Source organism: Pipistrellus hanaki (assembly GCF_964339955.1).
Source record: "Pipistrellus hanaki genome assembly, chromosome: 3".
NCBI classification, from domain to species: Eukaryota; Metazoa; Chordata; class Mammalia; order Chiroptera; family Vespertilionidae; genus Pipistrellus; species Pipistrellus hanaki.
In genome coordinates this window covers 151,979,490-152,001,127 of record NC_140505.1, presented here as the reverse complement: position 1 = coordinate 152,001,127, position 21,638 = coordinate 151,979,490, and the positions used below count along the sequence as shown (strand labels likewise).

The 21,638-nt window shown below is 38.0% G+C and overlaps 1 protein-coding gene across 1 annotated transcript in view; it reads right to left on the bottom strand.

Moving 5' to 3' along the window:
• Positions 1-21,312, bottom strand: part of LOC311619459 (sucrase-isomaltase, intestinal-like) — an 83,171-nt gene extending 61,859 nt beyond the window's left edge. The window contains exons 1-7 of the mRNA XM_084877847.1: positions 21,237-21,312; positions 15,885-16,404; positions 13,466-13,568; positions 13,111-13,259; positions 5,254-5,422; positions 4,834-4,930; positions 4,322-4,434 (exon numbers count right to left, since the gene is read on the bottom strand). Of these exons, the coding sequence (XP_084733973.1) occupies positions 4,322-4,434; positions 4,834-4,930; positions 5,254-5,422; positions 13,111-13,259; positions 13,466-13,568; positions 15,885-16,404; positions 21,237-21,309 (1,224 nt within the window). The 5' untranslated portion in view covers positions 21,310-21,312. The remainder of the gene's footprint in view (positions 1-4,321; positions 4,435-4,833; positions 4,931-5,253; positions 5,423-13,110; positions 13,260-13,465; positions 13,569-15,884; positions 16,405-21,236) is intronic.
• Between the last annotated feature and the right edge of the window lie 326 nt (positions 21,313-21,638).

Here is a 21,638-nt window from a genome sequence, read left to right as displayed (position 1 = left end):
AATATAAATTTACAAGACATGGGGGCCAGGTGGAGACCTCTCTCTTGGAGAGGCACACTGAAACCTGGCCTTATCTACTTTTTATTCTGTTTTAGATACACATCTTGCCCTCAGTAAAGCATGGCAAACAGGTAGCAGACAGACCATCTCTAATGTCAATAAAGATAGGTGAAGATCAGTAAGGTCCAGTAAACATTTACTTTGTGTCTATTAGGTCAGGAAATTGCTTTGAGCCTCTGCTATCTCAACAGAACAATGGTGTTTAGTGTTAACCCCGCCAACGCCCAAGGTCCATCGGCCTTCTGCGTTCCTTGGTGTACTCTTATGACAGTATTGGGAAAGCAGTGGCTTCCCACACAGAACGTGGGTTAAAATTAAGGAAATAAAAAACTGATTCAAACAGGGCTCTTCATTATGCCAGCCAAGGATAAATTCCATAATTCCTGACTTCATAGGTTTAGAGAGAGGACCTGGATTGGTTGGAAAGACAATTGGTTAGAAGACACTAGATAACAAAGCTTCCACTCATACTGTGTGTGAAGTAGGAAGGATGCATGTAATGTATAATGGGAGTGTAGATTATTAGCAGTAGGAGAAAGATATCACAGAAAACATGGTGCAAAGAGCAAGCCAATCACCAAGTAGATGAGATAGTCATTTTTCCAAGCAAAGGAAAAGCATGTATATTAAGAACATAACAGACCTTGAAAACTTTCACCGGGGCTGGAGTACAGAGTTTGAAAAGAAGTTGATGGGAGATGATGTAGATACAGAATGGAACCAGTTAATTAAAAGCCTGCATAAGCCATACAAATTAATTTGGATGTTTTATCCTTTAGTCTTGTGTAGACGATTATGGGAGCTGCTGGCCACATACGGCTGTGAGTATTTAAAAATGGCTAGCCCATTAAGATGTGATGTTAAGTATAAAATAATGCACAGCAGATATCAAGGACTTAGTATAAACATATATAAAATACCTCATTATTATTTTTTTGACTGATTATATGTTGAAATGATAATGTTCTGGATAGAATTTCACCTGTCTTTACATTTTTTGATTGGCTATTAAAACTTTTAAAATTACATATGTATTTTGCAATACATATATTTTTAGTTGCCAGTGACATTTTAGATGGTGGTTAAATGTTTAACTGTAAGGAGTGAAAGATAGGGTTTACCTTTTAGAAGTATCCTCCTGACAAAAGTATGAATGAAGAATGGTTTGTAGGAAAACTAAACAGGAAGTAGGAGAACCAGTTCTCCAGTTATTATAACCTTCCAAGGAGAAAGATGAAAGCTTATTAAGGGAAGAGTGCCAGAGACAAAATTAAAGAATTAATCCATGGGCTGTGAGACAATGAAGGATCGAGAAGAAGATAGTTTTTCAGTTTCTTGCTTCGATGATTAGGTTCTTGGTAATTCTGTTAACTCAGAAAATGATAACAGGAAGATCTAGTTGAAGTAAGACATTTAGAAAGATTATTAATTCTGTATAGAATATGTTGTGAAGGGTGTGGGATGTGAAGTATACATTTTCAATAAGCAAAAATAAATGTGCTGAAGATCAAGCAAAAGCTTTGGACTGGAGATAGGGCGTGTGATTCATCAGTGCATGCATAGTAGATGATGCCATTGCTGAAAAGCTGTTCTTCGAAGAGTACGGAACTCTGAGGAACACTGACATTTATTGAGTGAATAAAACATTTGTCAGGAGATTAAGGAAAAGAAGCCAGAGGGGGAGAGGTAAACCAGAAAATATTGTTTCAAAAGCTTAGCAAGTGGATTTCAAGGACAGCAAATCAGCAGCTACAGAGAAATCTAATAAAATGAGTGTCCATTATATGGAATTTTTCGGAGCTTCATGGGTGATTAAATGTATTTTATGTTTATTATCACATTTAATTCTTACAATCATATGAGGTAGGTACTATAATTATCCCTATGTTATAGATTCAGGAAATGAGAAGCACAGAAAGGTTAAGTAATTTGCGCAAGATCACATAGCACAACAGTAGATAGGATTTAAGCCCTCTGTAGAAATGTTCTTACTAGAAATCTAAGCATATAACTTCTCCTAGAGTACTAAGTGGGCTAAGGAAAGTTTATATTATCAACAACTAGAGGCCCAGTGCACAAAATTTGGGGCCTCCCTTTCCTGGCTGCAAGCTGCCAACTGGGGCCTTCCTTTGTTCCTCGCCACCCCTGGTAGTCAGCCCAGGTCATAGCGAGCGATCAAACTCCCAGTCGGTGGAACTCCCAAGTGAACACTTTACATATTAGGCTTTTATATATAGAGATAGATAGGTTGAAAATAAGATGAAAGAGAAAAGTTTATTTCTTTTAAGCTGATAGCTTTGGGCCAGTTCTTCAAGGAAGTGAGAGGTTGCTCAGGAGACAAGGTAAATAGCATTAACTTTTGCTTCATTTTTGTCACAACCTTTGCTAGTTATTCTAAAGCAGTGTTTCCCAAACTTCTCTCATGATGAGAATCACCTGGTGGAGTTGTTAAAACACAGATTCCTGAATCCCAACTAAGAAGTGCTAAACTAGAATTTTTGAGAACATATAGGTAAAATTGCATACCTAACTTAGTGCTCTGTATATAAAATCTGTCTTAGAGCACTAGTTAAGTATACAATTTTACCTATATGTTCCCAAAAATTCTAGTTTAGCACTTCTTAGTTGGGATTCAGGAATCTGTGTTTTAACAACTCCACCAGGTGATTCTCATCATGAGAGAAGTTTGGGAAATACTGTTCTAAAGGTTTGAGAATCATGCCATAGCTATTCTAGGCAGAGGGGACCCCTGCTGTAGGTGTCCACTGGAATGGAGGAAGACAGAAATAAGCAAGCAACAAGAAAAGGAGGATGGCTTTCACTTTCAGCTTTAAGTAGCTCTCTCCTCAACCCGCTCTTGTCTCCTTTCTCAATCCCATCTTTTCTAAACCCCATATTCAAGCTTCTGTAGACTTTGGGAGAGAGAACTGATGCATCTTTATGGAATCCCTTGAAGCAACAAAATTTGGTGCAAGCCTATTTCCAGCTGGGCCCAGGAACCTCCCTTAGGCACTTCCTAATCTCCAAGAGAACTCAGAAATCTGATGGGAAAGGTCCCTTTCCTCTTCCCATGATTATCCCAACAAAGACCTTGTCTTTGCATTTTGAACTGTCTGCTTATCTGATTCAGTGATAGCCATAAAAAAAGGCACTTTATTAATTATTATTTAAATAGCTCTGCTAAGACCCTCCCCTCACCCAAAACACATTCACCCTATCTTTCCCATCCATCTACTCTAAAGCCTACAATTATTTTGTTAGTTATTCAGGGTTAACAAGTTTCCTATATGAAACTGAAGACATCCCTGTGGATTTTAGTAGTATTTGACTAGTTCCCCTAGGGCTGTGGTCAGCAAACTTTGACTCTCAAGCCACATGCGGCTCTTTGGCACTTTGAGTGTGGCTCTTCCACAAAATACCACGTGCAGGCACACACATACAGTGCGATTGAAACTTCATGGCCCAAAAGCAGAAGTCAGTTTTCGCTCTCAAAAGAAATTTCAATCGTTATACTGTGAATATGTTGTTCTGTTGACTAATGAGTTTGCCAACCACTGCCCTAGGGAGATCATTTGAGGAATGGCGTGTTACGGGGGATGAGTAACAAATTGGCCTTGTACCTTGGCTACATTTGTGTACCAAATGGCTGGTAGATGAGGGAGGGGGACAGAGATGGAATATCTCCACCTAGATCTAGAAAGGAAAGATCTAGAACAAGGGTGGGGAATGTCCAGCCCACAAACCATATATATTTTGTCTGGCCCTGCCAAGGCATTGCATGTTTCACCAAATATAGCAGACAGATTTTTAAGTTGATAATTTTGCATGGCTCATGAATTATGTTATAAATATCCAAATGGCCCATGGCAGAAAAACGGTTCCCCACCTCTCATCTAGAAGAAGGGCAAAAAGAAAGGTTGAGTTTGGATGGTCAACCAAGATCACGACTGCTCAATTCCTCAAGAGTTCTGTCCCATCAGGAGGTTTTCCTCCAAACAGTGACTCCTCAACACCCAGTTCTATCGGACCCCAGAGAATCAATGGCTGGCAGATGAATCCTTTGGGAGAGAGTCAAGTGGCACAGGGTATGATGGATCAGAGGAACGGAGCTGAGATGAAATTGTAACTAAGTCAGAAGCCTTTGCCTAAATGTGGAAACAGCTAGGAGATTGGAAGACTAAAGGACTAGTTGCTAATTGCTCCCCTACCCTCACAGCCAGGACAAAGAAAACTTGAACGTGAATGACTGTGCTGCACTCACCTCTGTGTACTGCTGGATAACATTTTCAGGAGTGGGGCCAAGAAACATATAGAAATCGAGGATTCCTCCAATGGTCCTGAATGTTAAAGAAGGAGATGGACTCAGAGTGACATCTGGAAAGAACAAAACAAAACAGAGAATAGTATAAATAATATAAATGGCAGAGATCACTACTTTAATATTTCTGTCATTTAGATGCTACTTAGGTTCTCTATCTACCATTAGGCACTGAAATTTCTAACATTGCTTGTTGAAGGACTTCGGATTTCTGTAGTGCTCTGTCTTAAAAGAATTCTGCGATCTATTAGGATGACTGTTTGTGGTTCACTAAAAACCTTTCCATTTTGAAACAAAATATTAAGTTGTAGACAATCTCTCACTTTATATTGTTTAATTAATAAGCATTTTTTAAAGGGAGAAAAGGCAAAAAACAAAACAAAACAAAACAAAACAACAATAGCGTTTAAGTTGTGCATTGGTTTCTTTATGATTTAAGCAGATGACCACACTACCTTGGGCATTGGAATTCAAGAGGAGGACACCATGAGCATTAAAGTCTTTCTCGATGCACATATAAAAAGGATGAACTCCATAGAGATTGCTAAGTGCCTGCAACACAAACAGAAATATTGTTTTTCATGAATTATAATTTAATTTTCCTATCTCAATGAGATCCAGTAGCAATTAGTGACATGCCAAAAAAAAAGAAAACAAGAGTGTCACATATGTAGTGAGGGTAAAAGGCAAACTGGTGAAAACCTGAGTGGATGTCAAATTTCAATCTTGTCATTATCACCAATTAAGTATAAACCCAAATGATTTCTGAGCGTAGGTTGATAGCACCTTATAGAAAATCATTCTTTGTATTCATGCCCTTTTTCCTTTTCCATGAATCAGATTTATAATATTAAAAATCTATATCCACACATTACCACCGGTGACTGATCTCTGGAAAACATTCCATATCGAACATAATTCATGTCATGCTTAAAGGAAGGATGTTCATGTTCACCAAATCCGTAGATGGAAGTCGATGGGACAGAGGTCATCAATTGTAAGTACTGGTTAGAGAATATCAGGCCTCCGAGAGTCGTTTCCCACCTGTGCCAGACAGAGAAGCAGAAACATGACAGGGTGGTGTTTTTTATAAAAACTTTTATAAAACTTTCATAAAAATTCTTTCCTCCATTAAATTCCTGTCAAAAAAAAATTCCTGCAAAGTTAGCTTAAAGAGGGATGAGATAATAAAGACGGGATATGAGGGATCCGAGGAAATGGCAATTCATGTTTGTTGAGTACTTGCTAAATGTTGGGTGTAATTTATATGGTATTTCATTTAATCCTCACAATATTCCTGTGGGAAGGCACTATTATGCCTTTTTTGGTGCAGCCACTGTGAAAAACAGCATGGAGTTAACTCAAAAAATTAAACATGGAACTGCCTTATGACCTAGCAATTCTACTTCTGGGAATTTATTTTTAAAAAATTACAACAACCACAAAACACTAATTCAACAGAATATATACACCCATATGTTCATTTCGGGGTTGTATACAATAGCCAAGATTTAGAAACAGTCCAAGTGCCCATCAGTAGATAAGTGGATAAAACAGCTGTGGTATATTTACACAAGGGAATACTACTCAGCCATAAAAAAAAGAAAAGTTTATCCTTTGCGACAGCATGGATGGACCTGGAGAACATTATGCTAAGTAAAATAAGCCAGTTAGAAAAAGATAAGTACCATATGATTTCATTCTAATAAACAAACTGAACTAACAAGCAAAATAGAGACAGACTCATCGATAGAGAGCAGGTAGACCCTCTGGGCAGAAGGTTAGTGGAAAGGGATTGAATTGGGGAGGGGAGAGTATGGGGTGATAAATGGTGGTGGAAAAAAATAAAATACATATTTTTAAAAATGAGTTTTTAAAAAAAGAAAGAAACTGAGATGCAGAAAGAATAATGTTCCATAACTTGCCTAAAATTACCCAAATAATAGTGCCAGGATTCCATCGGTTTTGCTGCTCACATTTTTGTGCAGCATTTTATCTGTTGAGGTGGAAGTAGGTCTTTCTTGAAATGAAAGGAGTCTGTGTTCAGATAAAACTGGGGAAACCCTGGGTGACCCAAACTGATAGATTCTTTTCTGTAAGGCGTTTTCAGAGTTTTTAATGAGCAGCAATGCAGACCGAGTCTCCGAGAGCTGCCGATGGCACTGACATTTTCCAAAGGCGAATGATGAAAGAAGCCTTTTGTCCATGAACACCTGTTTACAGTGTGAAATCCAGGGTTAAGTCACCGACTACGGGAAAGCAGAGAGGGTGGCGGAGGCCGTGACAGCACAGCAGCCACAGGTGAGAGGCACCCATGCTGCTCCCGAAGCCATAACCTCACCCTGTTCCAAGGGGAGCCACCTGCTTCGAGGCCCCCTGCCCGAGGACACTTTCTCACACGCTGGAGGAGACTGCTGCTGGGTAGCCACACTGACTGTGTTTGCTGGAACTTGTTGCTTTCTTAGTGTTTCTTTCCCACTCCTTCCCCCTCCCCACCTCATTCAAGGATGATTTCCTGAGGGCCCAGCTCTGGACACGGGAGAAATACATAGAGGAATGAGAGTCGGGAACAACCAGGTAGTTACAACACAATGGGACACGTGTTGGTAAACAAGTCCAAGCTGATCCAGTGGCATATCCCAGCCTGAGAAGGTGAGGGTCCAGGGGATACTATGAGCAGGTGAGTTCTGTAAATGAAGAGGAGTAGCATGTATCCAATCTGTTTCTCATGGGAAAAAGCCTTCATTATCTTTTTTCTTGTGTTCTTATTTGGGTATAGGTTTTTTAGACCCTAATAAACAAGAACACGCATTTAATGCTTCAGGTTATCAGAAGCCTCAGAACAAGATTTTCCTCTTTTTTTTTTTCTCTTAGAAGTATCAAAACCTCAAAGTATAATTTCCTAAAAGTTGATTGAAAGTTTCACCTAGCCACAAAGACATAAACTAAAGTCCAAAAAGCTATCATTAGTTGCTTTCTAAGTAACTGAATCGTATCAGTAGCCATCATTTAACTCAAAGATAGTTTTAAAAAATGACAGTGGAAAATGTGCTCTTACTTTGACTATTTAGCATCTGCCTCAAAGACTGTATAAAAATATTAATAGTAATTAACAGTTACTAAAGAAACCATTCAGAAAGACTATTCAAAAGGATTATATTCCAAATAATTAAACATTAGCTCAGCACATGGTGAGAAATCAGAACCCCTGTGAAGCAGAGAGCGGAGGACCCCCCCCCCCCCAGATGACAGGTCTTTGCAAGAACTGAGGGAGACATGCGGGGTCCTGGCTGAGAGCAAAGGAGGGCAACAGCACAGCGGGAGGGACACGAGACCAGCTCAGGGAATAGCTGTTCACTACCATGGAAGCATTTCAGCATTTTCCCAGCAGCTGTCACCATAAAGGAACCTATCTCTGAGAAATGGTAACCATTTCTTAGAGATAAGGAGTTATTTCCAAAGTCAACTTGCCATAAACCTAAAGGAGATGTAATTTGAGACAAATCCTTTGGCCTTGACTTTTCTATGTAAAGAATGGTGTCACTTAAGCTTTAGTAGTATGCTAGCAACGATTCTTCTAAAACTAGGCCATGCTACTGTTTATAGAAGCACCTTGTTTTCTTGGGTTTAACTAAAGATTCGTGCATCAGTGGGGTCCCTCAAGTCCTCAGTATGGCCTGGGGGGTTCAGGCTATACACCAGGCAGTCACACTGCTCCTGCTCATCCCCTACACACACACACACACACACACACACACACACACACACACACCCGCCCCAAAGTTGCAACTGCTTGTGCCCAGTCAATCCTGATCAAGAGATGCTCATGTGCTGCATTGAGCATCTGGGGCAGCTCCTGCATTGAGCATCTGCCCTCTGTTGGTCAGTGCTCACCATAGTGACTGGTTGCTTAGGCTTTTACATACATAGATACACTTATACCATTTTCCTTAGCAAAAAAAGGCCCGTCTATGTGGTTGAGCAATGACCTATAAATTAGGAGGTCATAGTTCAACTCCCTTTCAGGGCACATGCTTGGGTTGTGGGTTTGATCCCCAGTAGGAGGTGTGCAGGAGGCAGTGGAAATGATTCTCTCTCATCATTGATGTTTCTATCTCTTCCTCTTTCAAATCAATAAAAATATATATATTTTTAAAAAGAGAACCAAATCATTACCTATGCAATTCAAATGTCAGTTTGTTTGAAAGAGCTGATTGTCAGAAGTTTGTAGCATGTTGTGAGTTGCCATCACCAGTTCTCTAGGTCTGGAATAACTGACATAAGGGGCATAAGCTCTGTCAGTCCTCTCTCTTCTGCTTCTTGTTGTAACTCTCAATGTTCTCAAAGGGTTAGCACCACTCAGAGATCATGCAGTCACTTAAGATTTTCATAAGCCACATTAACCGTTATTCTTCCCTATTTCTCATTCCCCTTCACAAACACTGATTATACATATAATTACATGATGTATATTTATACTTATAAAATAAGGCAAATGGAAGGAAAAAGACTTTATAAATAAAGGAGCAAATTTCATTATTTATTTGGAAATTGCCTACATTAAGCATTAACAATTAGGATCACTAGACTCCAATAAGTTAAAAAAAAAAAGACATAGTATTATGACAACAATGTGAATTGAGTTTAAAAATGACATTCACATACATTGTTCAAATGCCTTCTCACTGATCAATTAAAACTAAAATAATTTTAGTGCAACTAAAATAATACCAGATGAAAAATAAAATAGAATTATACCATATAACTTTGTCCTTAATATTTTATAAATGAAAGAAAACTGTGTAGGTCAGATAAAAATTAAAGTGAAATAGAACTGCTTTAGAATTTTATTTTCTTATTTAGCTCCTTTAAACAAAAATAAGGTTCACTACAACCAACTCCTCTCTGAAGTCTTATTTCATTCTTCCTGTCAGAATTTAAATATCCTTTTCCACTCCTTTTACCCTCATTTTGCATTTCTTTCATTCTCTCCCCTGTTCTAATTATCCCTACTGACAATAGGTAGTATATTTTTCCCAATAACAAACACCAGGTGAATGATGAGAAAATATTTTCTCTATGTACTTGAAGAATGCGCAAGATGCAACAACATGTATTGGGTATTCGTTATGGGAAAGGTTTTATACAGAGCGATAGGAAGCTCAATCCTTCACTTTCCCTTAGGTGCATGCTAACACAGACCTCCACGAAAGCCCTCCCAACCGAGCTGTCTGATGGGAGTGGGGTGAGCAAGGAGATAGAGAAGGAATTGCAGTACACCAGGAGCATTGTGACTGGACAACTGGGCTCCTCAGGCTCCCATTCAGCCAGAGAGGGTATCAAAGCACCATCCATACCCATGACCTCAACAACCAGACCCCAGGCAGCTGAGACATTTTCCTAAAGGTGGCATGACAGGCTAAACAGGCTAGACCCCAATTGCTCTTTTTAGCCTTCAGTCTAAGCAATTTCTAGAGAATTTGTTTTAAGCCTTGAGCATTTACCACATTGACTGTGTCCCTGTATTCTGACTTGACCTCCTAGTCTGTTAGGATGAATGAACTGCCTGTGCTCCTCAGATTAACTCCTCCAGTGATTCACTGGACTCTGACCTTTCTCTCCCTTTTTCTTACACTGTCTTTCATATCAAACTATAAACACACTGTTATTTTTCTCATCTTAAGTGGGGAAAAAAATACTTACATTCTCTCTCCTGACCTCATTTCTTTCTTCCTTGAAATTAGTTTTTGAAACAATCACTCACCATCACACTTGCCAATTTCTCTCCCCACTCTCATTTGAAGGTACTCCTCTCAGGCCTTACCCCCCTCAAGACCACTGGAGCTGCTCTTGTCAAAGGGAGCAATGAGTGAGCTCCAGAGATTGCACAACATTGTACATATAGTCAGCAGTAACATTTAAAAATTTGTTAAGAGGGTAGATCTCATGTTAAGTGTTCTTACCATAATAAAATCAACAATAGCATTTTTTTTAAGATGAGCAATGAACTATGTTGGTATAACCCCATGTCCAATTCTCAGTCTTTATCTGATTTAACCTATCAGCAGCATTGGATGGAATTGCTCACAACCTCCTTCCTGACATGCTTTTTGCATTCTCTTTAGTAGGTGAAGAAACTCCCTGTGTCTCTAATTTCAGTCTAACTGTATCTTGCTATTTCTGAGCATATCTAAAATGTACTTACAGGATAATAGACAACTGTGCACTGATATTTGCTTATTGAACATTTGCTGCATGCTTGAATATGTGAAAATGATAAAAATAAGCCAAGCATTGATTCTTCCATAAAGGAAATAAAAATCCAGAGGGAGGTAAACAGGTGAAATGAATAAGATGTGAAGTATAGTATGGGGTTTTAAAGAAAAATACAGATTTGATTCTACTTCAGCTAAAAGAAAGAGAGGTCACTTTCATGTATGGAAGTGCAATTAGACAAATTTTATGAAGAAAGTAGATTACACTTGGGAAGAATTTCGATAAGCAGAAGGAGGAAAGAAAGGCATTCAAGAAAGAGGAACTAGCCCAGTTGGCATGGCTCAGTGGTTGAGCGCCAACCTATTGACTAAGAGGTCAGTCACAGTTTGATTCCTGGTCAGGCCACATGCCCAGGTTGAGGGTTTAATCTCCAATGGGGGGCATGCAGGAGGCAACTAATCAATGATTCTCTTTTATCATTGTTGTTACTATCTCTCTATCCTTTTCTGTTCCTCTCTGAAATCAATAAAAATACATTTTTAGAAAAGAAAGAGGAAATAGTCTGAATAAATGTGGAAAGGAAGAAAAGTTTAGGGTAGATCTCAGAAATAGCAAGGCAGAAGTCCAGTTTGGCTTGAAGTAGGATGCATAAAGGTGGATTCTAGGAAATCTGGGTGGCATGTGGAAGAAGGAAGTAAGCTTTAAACATTGTAAGGTTGAAGGATTAGCAAAGTAAAAAAGTTCCTATTGTATAATAGGCAGCTGACAATATGAAATTGGAAGACATTGAATGTTGAAATAGAGATTCAGAGGTCTAAAGAAGAAAAGGGGCTAGAAAAACCAGAACATTATAAAGGGAGAAAGTGCAAACAAAAGAGATAAGGAGAAAAGATGAAATTATAGAGGATTTTGTCTGTATGCATCTTTCTCAATACATAGAAGACTATAAATTTTAGTATATTCAAATTCACAATTAACCAGTAAGTTGGCATATATTTATTGAGCACTAATAAATCTCAATAAATGTGTTAGAAATGCTTAGGTGCTGGGGCTGACCAGCAGACCCTGAATGGCAGATGAATGGATTACTCCAATCTGACTGTTTGCTGTGAAAGAGAGGGTTAAGGGGCTGTCTGGTTAAATGGCCACAAATATTTTACATGTTCTCTTGACCAAGAGGACATGTAAAATATTTGTGGCCATTTAAAATCTACCACACTTAGGAACTCAGCATGGCCTCACAGAATAACAATGGCTAAGTGGGCAGGAAAAACATTGAAAACTGCAGCACTATTAGAACCAAAAGCTGATCATCTAAGGTATTGAAAGAAGGATAGCTTTACTTTCTGTATAGGTATAACCACATTACAATTCATGTTAATTCAAGGCCAGTATATATTAAAAGGAAGTGAATGGTTAGGATGACATAGATATACTTGAAAACTCAAAGCAAAAATTGGCATTATATTATTTTGCATAATAATGACAAGCCCCAAATCAATAAATAATGATTAATATTACTTTAGATTAGTAGACATAAATTTTTATTATCATAACTAGAGGCCCATTGCACAAAATTCATGCACGGGGGTTGGGGGGTGTTTTCTCAGCCCAGCCTGCAATCTGGGACCCTCAAACAATCCAGGACTGCTGGCTCCCAACTGCTCTCCTGCTTCTGCCTGATTGCCCCTAATTGCTTCTGCCTGTCAGCAGGATCACCCCCTAACCACCCCCTACCAGCCTGATTGACACCTAACTGCTCCCTGGCCAGCCTAATTGCCCCTAACTGCCCTCTTCTGCCAGCCTGGTCCCCCCCAACTGCCCTCCCCTGCAGGCCTGGTTCCCAAACTGCCCTCTTCTTGTGGCCCAGTCACCCCTAACTTCCCTCCCCTGCAGGCCTGGTCTCCCCCCCCCAAATGTCCTCCCCTGCAGGCCTGGTCCCTTTTCAAATGACCTCCCCTGAAGGCCTGGATCCCCCTCAACTGCCCTCCCTTGCTGGCCTGGTCACCCCTAACTGCCCACAACTGCCCTCCCCTACAGGCCATCTTGTGGTGGTCATCTTGTGTCCACTGAGGGGAAGCCATCTCTGACCACATGAGGACAGCCATTTTGTGTCTTGGAGTGACAGTCAATTTGCGTATTACTTTTTTATGAGATAGGATGCTCAAAAATAACACCACTGATGAAGAGTAAAACCAGTAAAAATTACAACAGCTGATATTAACAGAATGTGTATTATGTACCAGTCCAAATAAATTTAATTTCGAAAGGGAACACAAGATTTTAATACTGTCAGTAGCTTATAATTCAATTCCTCATAATTTAATTCTGAATACATAATTTAACAGAAGGCTACATGAATATTTTTATTACCCTATCTTACCCTAAAACATAGCTTTAAGTTAAACTTCATATTTTTAATATTCTAACCTTGCTAACCCCTTATCCTCCATAACTTTTCCATGCATTGTTTCTGAGAACAAAATTAAGAGCATTTTCATGTGTATAGTACTTACAATACGGTTCTTGTCTTCTTTCTTATTACTCTGAATTGAAGGACTGTATCATTTACAAATTCAACATCATAGTTGTGTTCAAAAGACACATCTGAGGAAGATTCAATATTGAGTGGAACTTCAAATCGTTTATTATTAGGATCATAAATCTAAAACAAGTTAAATAGAATAAAGAGTATATTAATTTTTTAAGTGATCTAATGGCAATGTTACCAATAAGTGAAATAGCACATTGTAGTTACCTCCAAAACAAGATATTATGTGAAGCACTTAATCAAATAACATTATGACACTTAAAACTTCCAATCAACAAGGTTTGTATTCATGAAAAATACAGACTGTCAGTTATACTTACCTTAAATCGAAGACGATCTTTAGTATGAAATTCTACATCCATTACAATTGGGGAGATATCATTTCCAAACAGGGATATAGTACCACGTTTGATTAATGTTACCCTATAAGATAAATCACTTTTATTAACCCAAATGAAGCATATTTATTTTTATAGATGAGTGGGATTCCTCAGTTAAAATAAATGTTGATAAACGGGGAGGTAAACAACTTAGACCTTCAAAGAAAACAAAAATTCAGATGAGGAATGTTTTAGCCAGAGAAAAAACACTGAAGAGTAAATGTGAAACACTGAAATGGAAATTAAATAAATCAACTCATTTTCTTCCTAATATGACTCTAAGAATAGGAAAAACGGCAGAGACAAAATAAAAAACATGGCCACCTGACTTAGTTGCTATTGATACAATCTGCCCTGGAGTAGAATGAAATCTCTTGTCATGTTCAACCAGGATGGCTGCCCATGGCTTCTAAAAGCCAGGCTTAGAAGTAATTAATGGGCAGTCATGTACCCAAAGCCCTGGGCACGGCCCCTCTCCTCCCAGTTGTGTCTTCTCTCCTCATTCTGCATACAAATGTGTGTGAAACAACTACACATGTCTAGCTACTAGAATCTCCAGTTCAGTGCCGACACCACTGTCACCCACTCTAACCCAGCTTTCCAATGTTAAATTCAGGGAGAGAGGCCCGTTTCCTCAGGTACCTTCTTGGTTAGGTACATTACTTTAGGTCTATCATGGAAAAGCATCACTTATTGACATTGTTTTGCTGTGGAACATTCTGTCCTGACTTACAAAGAATCCATTAATATTTGAGATCTTGTATACATTCAGCAAGCAAAATGATCTGATGGTCAAATCGAGACATAACAACATCTCTCAGGCCCAGAGTCAAGTGCAAGGCTAGGCACACAATATCAGTAAGCCTAAGGCAGCCCAAACAGCAGACACTGACATCTGGAGTCTTTGCGATTGCTCAGTGTTTCTGCTTCTCTTACAGTTCCCCTTTCTGTATAATCTTTGTTCCAAGTCAGAATTTAATATAGTTATAATTTAATTTATCTGACATTTATTTTATTTTATGGTTCACTGCTCTTGCTCATCCTGAGCTTCTATTATTTTAATTTCAGATTTTAATCTGTTTTCAAAAAATTTCCCATGATGCTCTCTGCTAAAATCTGAAAAAACTCAAACCAAGGACAAACTTAGAATAAGAGAAAAATAACATATAATGTAAGTTAGCTCAATCAAGTTATATTTGAGCCCATACAATAGGCTGGTGTATTCAATGTAGAGCATTTTCAAGGTCCAGAAGCAATAAAATCAAAATGTGACAGTATTTTTTTTCTCTACTTTCAATTTGGAATTCATTATATTTCCAAGATTACCCTATCCCACTCTGACATAAACCAGTTTCTCTCAGCCCAGACCTCACCCTTTTGCTTCCAGCTAGTGTCTTAACTGTCATTTCTTGTCTTTGTCTTTAAAGATACTGGTTCTTCAAATCCATTCTCCTAACCATCATCACTACATTTTATATCACTGCCTGGTGGAAAACATAAATGGAAAACACATTTTGACACAGTTTCAAGCCTTGGTCTCACAATGTAAAGAGAAAATAGCTCATAAATTCGAAATAGTAATTGAAGTAAAGTCAATTTTCATAATACTCTTTGGAGGTCCAACTAAGTAAATGCCAGAATTCTATACATGCCATGCACTGCTCAAAAAGTATCTTCAAAATCAAGATCTAGTCTGAAAATCAGTATAGAGATAAGTTTTTTTTTAATTGGCTTTTGTCTTGAGAATCGTGATGAAAGGAAAACAACAATTCATCCTGTTCTCCTTATAAAAGTTAAGCCTATCATTTGTGATTGAGTTACTTTTGCACTTATTAATTAGAGGAAGTACTCTGATGATGTTAAAGTATAATTTCTGATGTTCTGAAAGAGTGGTTGTTGGGGCGATTTTTCATTCTGACTTTCTATATCATTTCACTGAGAATTAAGTGCTGTGTCATGCTTCACAAAAGATAGGCAACAAAAAGAAGAAAAGATTGACAGGATTGCACAAGAGGCAAGAGTTTTACCATAGCCTGGCTTATTTGCAATGAATCATCCCAGCCCAGAAAATAATGAGTGTTTCTGGCTACTTGGCAGGGTCGGCACAACTGACTGAGAAACAAGAAAGAGAGGCGTAACCGGCTCTTCATCAGGGGAGTCTGACGGTGATTTCGAAGTAAAAACGATTAGGAAGCAAAAAAAAAAAACCGTGATGTCTTTTAGGCTTTTTGATTCACTGTGAAGGCTCCGAGTTCTCAGGATAGAGCCAATAAAAACAGAGGTGGTATGTGTATCAAACAAACCCAGGAGAAAGTTCCGATGATAGAAGTGCTTATTAAAAGCTCTAGAAGGTGCATACCTCCATCCCTGAGCTGTTTTTTGCGGTGCATCTTTCAGGGTGTAGCCATGTGGGCCATTGGCAGGGTAGAAGCACCAGGGAACATTGGCAATGGTTGTAGGACACCAGACACAGCCTTTCGCTTCACAGACCTCTGGAGAAGCTCCTGGCTGAGGATGGCAATCCACGCGGTTCCGAATGGGAAATTTCATGGAACAAGTGGCTTCTTCTTTGGAGTTGTAGAAACAAAACGGAACGGTGGTGTTCTCGGAGGCACACCAGTGACACCCGCGGTTCACACAGGCAGCTTCATCTGCTCCGGGCTCCGGATGACAATCGATTCGTTGGGGTTCAGGCACCACAGAACACGAATCCACCTTCTCAAAGCACCAAGGGATGCCTGGGGTTTTCCATGGAGACCAACAGCAATTCCGGGACAGACAACTGGCTTCGGAAGCTCCGGGTTCGGGGTGACAGTCTTTACGGAGTTGGGGGGCTAGAGGTGCCGAGCATGAACTTGAACTGGCAGACTGGACTAGAACTGAACCAAGAAGGAAAACAGAGCGATATAAGTGCAAAAAATATCTCGACAACATAGTTATCATTAAGATACTTTGGTGGAACTTAAAAAAAAAAAACAAGAATCAAAGTGCTTAGATTATGAATGGAATAGTTACTGGATTTAAACAGTAGGTACTATAAATTTGTCAGCCTCGGTAGAAGAAAGCAAAGGAAAAAAACCAAAACCCACCTTGTCCCTTAAAAATGAAGCACTAACATTTTACTTCATCACTCCTAATATTCTCAGCGAGCACATGCTTTACTATCTCCACAATTTTCGGCATCTACCCATTATCATCTTCTAAATGTTACCAAGTGAATTTCACAAAAGTCAGTAACTTTGCCTGTTCTGTTGGCTATATTTTCCTTCATTTATAGTCTAGACAGCAGTTGTCAGTCTCCAATAATAATAGTGCAGAAATATCTATACATGTTTTCTCTAAACTAACAAGGTATTGTATGCTATCCTACGTGTTGCTGAGTCAATTCCAACTCCCGGCAACCTTATGAAGGGGTGATGTCCACAATGTCCTGTCCTCCATAACCCTGCTGAGCTCTTATGGACTCATTCTTGTGGGTTGTTGTTATAATGTTTTTATGGAGCCAACCCACCTCATATTTGGTCTTCTTTTCCTGCTGCCTTCTATTTTTCTCAGCATTATTGTCTTTTCTAAAGGACTCTGCCGTCTTAGAATGTGCCTGAAGTAGAACAGCTGCAGTTTTGCCATTTTTGCCTGCAATGATATTTCAGGCTTACTTTGCTCTAGGCCTCATCTGGTCATCTTGTGGTCCAGGGTAACCACAGAGCTCTTCTCCAGTACCAAATTTCAGATGAATCAATCTTTTTTTTTTTTTTTTTTTTTTTTCAGATATGAGACCCCACAAGAATACCACAATATGGGCGTGCTTTTTCATCCTCTTTCGCTTGTGGCTATTTTTAAAAGTCCTGGGTTTGTGTTGCAGATGGAGATGCTTTCATCACTTGGGGTATTTGTGAGAGTTTCACCGTACTAATCCAATAAATGTCATGGATTATAAATCTTTTTCTCCATAAATGGGATAAAACATCTAAACACAGATACAATTCAACTCTTCATTCTGATCTCTTTTATCATAAATAATTTCCAAACTATGCTTTTGCAAGTGAGGCCCATGGAACGCCTGCCACAGAACTGCCTATCAAGTCGGTAAACATACTTTTTGGAAAATGAGCCTTATCATCAGTACCTGGCTGGCGTGTGGACACAAAATTGCACAATGCTATTGACAGAGATTTGACAATACCTAACAAATTACGCATGCTTTCACTTTTTGACCAAATACTATTTTTTGAGAATTTATCCCAAAGATACACAAAACTATATTTAGTGAAACATCAGTTGTAATGGCACACAATATACAAAATGTCCTTCAATAGAGGACAAATGAAATAAATTATGGGCACATAAATCATAAAAGAGAATGAGAAATTTCTATATATTATACAGACTGATTTCCAGAGTATATTTAGTAGAAAAAAAAAACACAAGATTCAAGATAGTGTTTCTGAATGACACATTTTCTGTAAAAATGTGGTAGCAGATATTTATATTTATCTATCTATGTATCTATTTACATATATATATATATATATATGCATCTCTTTATAATTTAAAAAAAAATCAATGGAAGCATACAATAAATAATAACAAAAATAATTACATATTTGAGAAAAGAAGAAACAGGATTAAGAAAAAAAGGATTACTCTTTAGCTGTATCTTGACATATAGTTTTTTCTTGAAATCATGTCAATTTTAATTGAATTTCAGGAAAACAAAATTGATTTTAAAAGAAATGTTTTAAAAAACTGACCCATACTAAAACAGATGCACTTGCTTATTTTATTATGTTGATAACATGTCCACACACATACAAAAAAAGGAATTACCTCATGATTTTAAAGCAAATATTTTTATATTTCTACTGGTATACATATACTTAAAGGGCAAGCCACAAAGAAATTGTAACATGAATCCCGGTGGTCATATTGTTAATATTAATACTGATATTTTAATTTTTGAACCTAAAAATACATTGAATATATTGTAGCCTAAAGCAAATGAGTAATTACATTACTGTTTCTATTAAACAATATTTCAGCATACAAAACTGTAACTATATACTTTTAAAAATAATTTAAAACACTAAGCATAATTTGACTTGAAAATATTAGCATGAAATAATGATTAATCATACTCTTTTATAAACAGGCATGTTTCCAAATCACGGTCCACTGAGAAAACTAGAAGCAATGACACCTCATTAATAAGAAGCTCATCTACCATCAACACTGTGGCTTTTAGCTGCCACTCCTCGTTAAAAAGAAAGGGTCATTCCTTGGGGAAAATTTTAAGGAATGTTTAAGAGGAGCATGGAACACCTATACATTCAAGAAAGAAAGAAAAGCACCTTGCTGGCTCCAACTTGAAGTGATTCTCAGTGGCATTAGATGGAACAGTCCACAGGATAAAGGACACTTGGATGGATAAACACACAGATAGATAAATAAATAGCGCTGGGACATGATTGCCCAGAAGAAAATGAATATTGATTACCCTGGAAATTGAGAACTGAAGAGAAGGAATCATACATTATCCTGCGATTCTCATGTAATCTATTATAGGATTGCCAAGTAGTTGATGATGAACATTTATATGATTATTTTAAACTAAATACCAGCCCTGGCTGGTGTTTCTCAGTGGTTAGAACATCAGCCTGCTCACCAAAGGGTCACAGGTTTGATTTCAGGTCAAGGGCATGTACCAGGTTTGCAGACTCCTTCCCTGGCCTGGTTTAGGTAGGTGCAGGAGGCAACTAATCGATGTGTCTCTCTCACATCTATGTTCACACCCCCCCCCCCCATCTCTTTCACTCTCTCTAAAAAAATCAATGGAAAAATATCCTTGGGCGAGGATTAACAACACCAAAAAATTTGAATCTCATATAGAAAATGCCTTACAAATTATAGTAGACCCTATTTTGTAACTTCTAATGAAATAATCCATATAGCTAGTGATCATCAATGGGTAAATGGAAGTTGATGGAGACCACAATAATGAATGATCAGGCTGCCACCACATGATACACTGATGAATCTTAGCATCATTGAAAATGGGAAAACAAGGGATATTATGTGAGATGCAATAGGAATTCACAGTACCACTTGTGAAGTATTCCTGTCAAAAAGCATTGAACACGATGCTGTTCAAGTCTCTAGAACCAATGACTAGCTACAGAAAGTAAAGGGAACAGAAGTAATTTGGGGATAGAACATTTCAGTGACACCACCATGAAGAAGGAATCAGCCAAATCCGGAATGTGGGATTTCCTTCAGAACAAATAATAACCTGATTTCCCCAACAAATTAATGGCATGAAGGAAGGTGGTAGTAGAAGAGACTGCTGAAGAATAAGAGATATAAGAGCCTGAATGACTAAATTCAATGAGGAAATCTATGAACTTGAATAGAAAAAATATTATATCTATCCCACTAATTCCAACTAAAATTTAGCCTTCCCTTCACTTATGACATAGGCAACAAACCACAGCAGCATTCAAAGAACACATCACTTCATCACAAATAGATATCAGACATTTTATATATTTTTGTTTCACACTATAGTGATGTAAATATCTGTTAATATTATTTAAATTCACCATAATTTTGAAATTATGGTAGTTTTAAGACCAGATGCTAGATCTTATTATTTTATATATTAATAAAGAAGCACATTTATTGGTATAGCACACATTTTTAAAAATACTTTATAAGAATTTTTCAATATAATTAGTTTCATATGTAATTGTCATTTAGGCTCTTATATCATGTATACCCAGGAGTCTATAAATTGCAGTTAGACTACTGTTCTATATCACATCATTGCATTGGTCCTTAAACTTTTCCTTCTTACAATTCCAAATGTCAACTCCAACAAATAAAAACAACCCACTTCATTATCTCTCTTGTTTTTCAAAATTCAAACCAAGCAAATAATATCACTAAATAAACAACTTCACACATAGATATCATGCACACATCATCCTAGCTACCCTCCAGGGTGTCAGATCACTCTGTTCTCCAGTTATTATTTCATCTATTCTCTGACCACCTAAGCTCTCCATTAAATTTCTGAAGGACTCATCACTGCCCCTCTGTCCTTTCTGAGTTCTTCCTTCTCATTCTGCACTAACTATAGGGGTTTGCTCCCAGGCTCAAACGTGGCTCTGATACCTTAGGAGCTGTACAATTTGAGATTCTTAAAAGAGCAATGATGAAGCTTAGCTCATAAGTTCCGAGCTAACTGCCTCTTTCTTGTGATTATGGTCTAAGTTAATGCAGAATATATAGTAATAAATACTATATAGATACCGTGGTTAACGGCTTGGATTGACCCTTAACCATGATCTTTGTTCAAATCTCAGTTCCAACTCTTACCAGCTATGTCCTGGGACAAAGTACTTTGCTCTGCAGAGCAGGAATAGAAATGGAATTTTTAGAAATTAAATCAGTAAAGACTTTTAGTCAACAGCTAGCACATCTTTCTTTGTATATTAGCTGTTGTGTTTAATACAAGGAACTGGCATATGCTAAAAATATCTAATTAATAATTTAAGTTATCATTAACAAACAGAAAACCCTTAAATTCCTTTTGGAATTCCACCAAGGATAAGAGATATGAAATAGTAAGGATTAGATAGGTTGATTTAACACTCTTATTGTATCAAGTGTTGATTGAAAATTTGTTAAACATTTTCAAAGGTAAGTTCCTTACCTGCCAGAACCATGGAACAAACACGGAGAAGCCTTACGGCCTTCATGGTCCCAGAAAAGTAACACTTGCTCATGGCATGTGATGTATTTATATGGAACAATTTGAATAAATTGTTTGGCCTTGAATTTTTTCTACAGGGCAATGAGGCCAAGAACAAGTCCTTGAAAGTCTTCCCACAAAGTTACCAGTGGCTAGTGCTACCGTGTAATGGAAAGACATGAGACTAGCATGCAGGTGGCCTGGAGTGTAATCTAGCTGTCTGTGGCTGTGGCAATGGATGTGTCATTTACCTTCTAGGAGTCAAGGTTTCTTTGTAAGATGGATACAATACCTGCCCTGCCTGTTTCATGGAGTTAGAATGAAGATCGCAGCTATGACATTACCATCCATAAGGAGACCAAT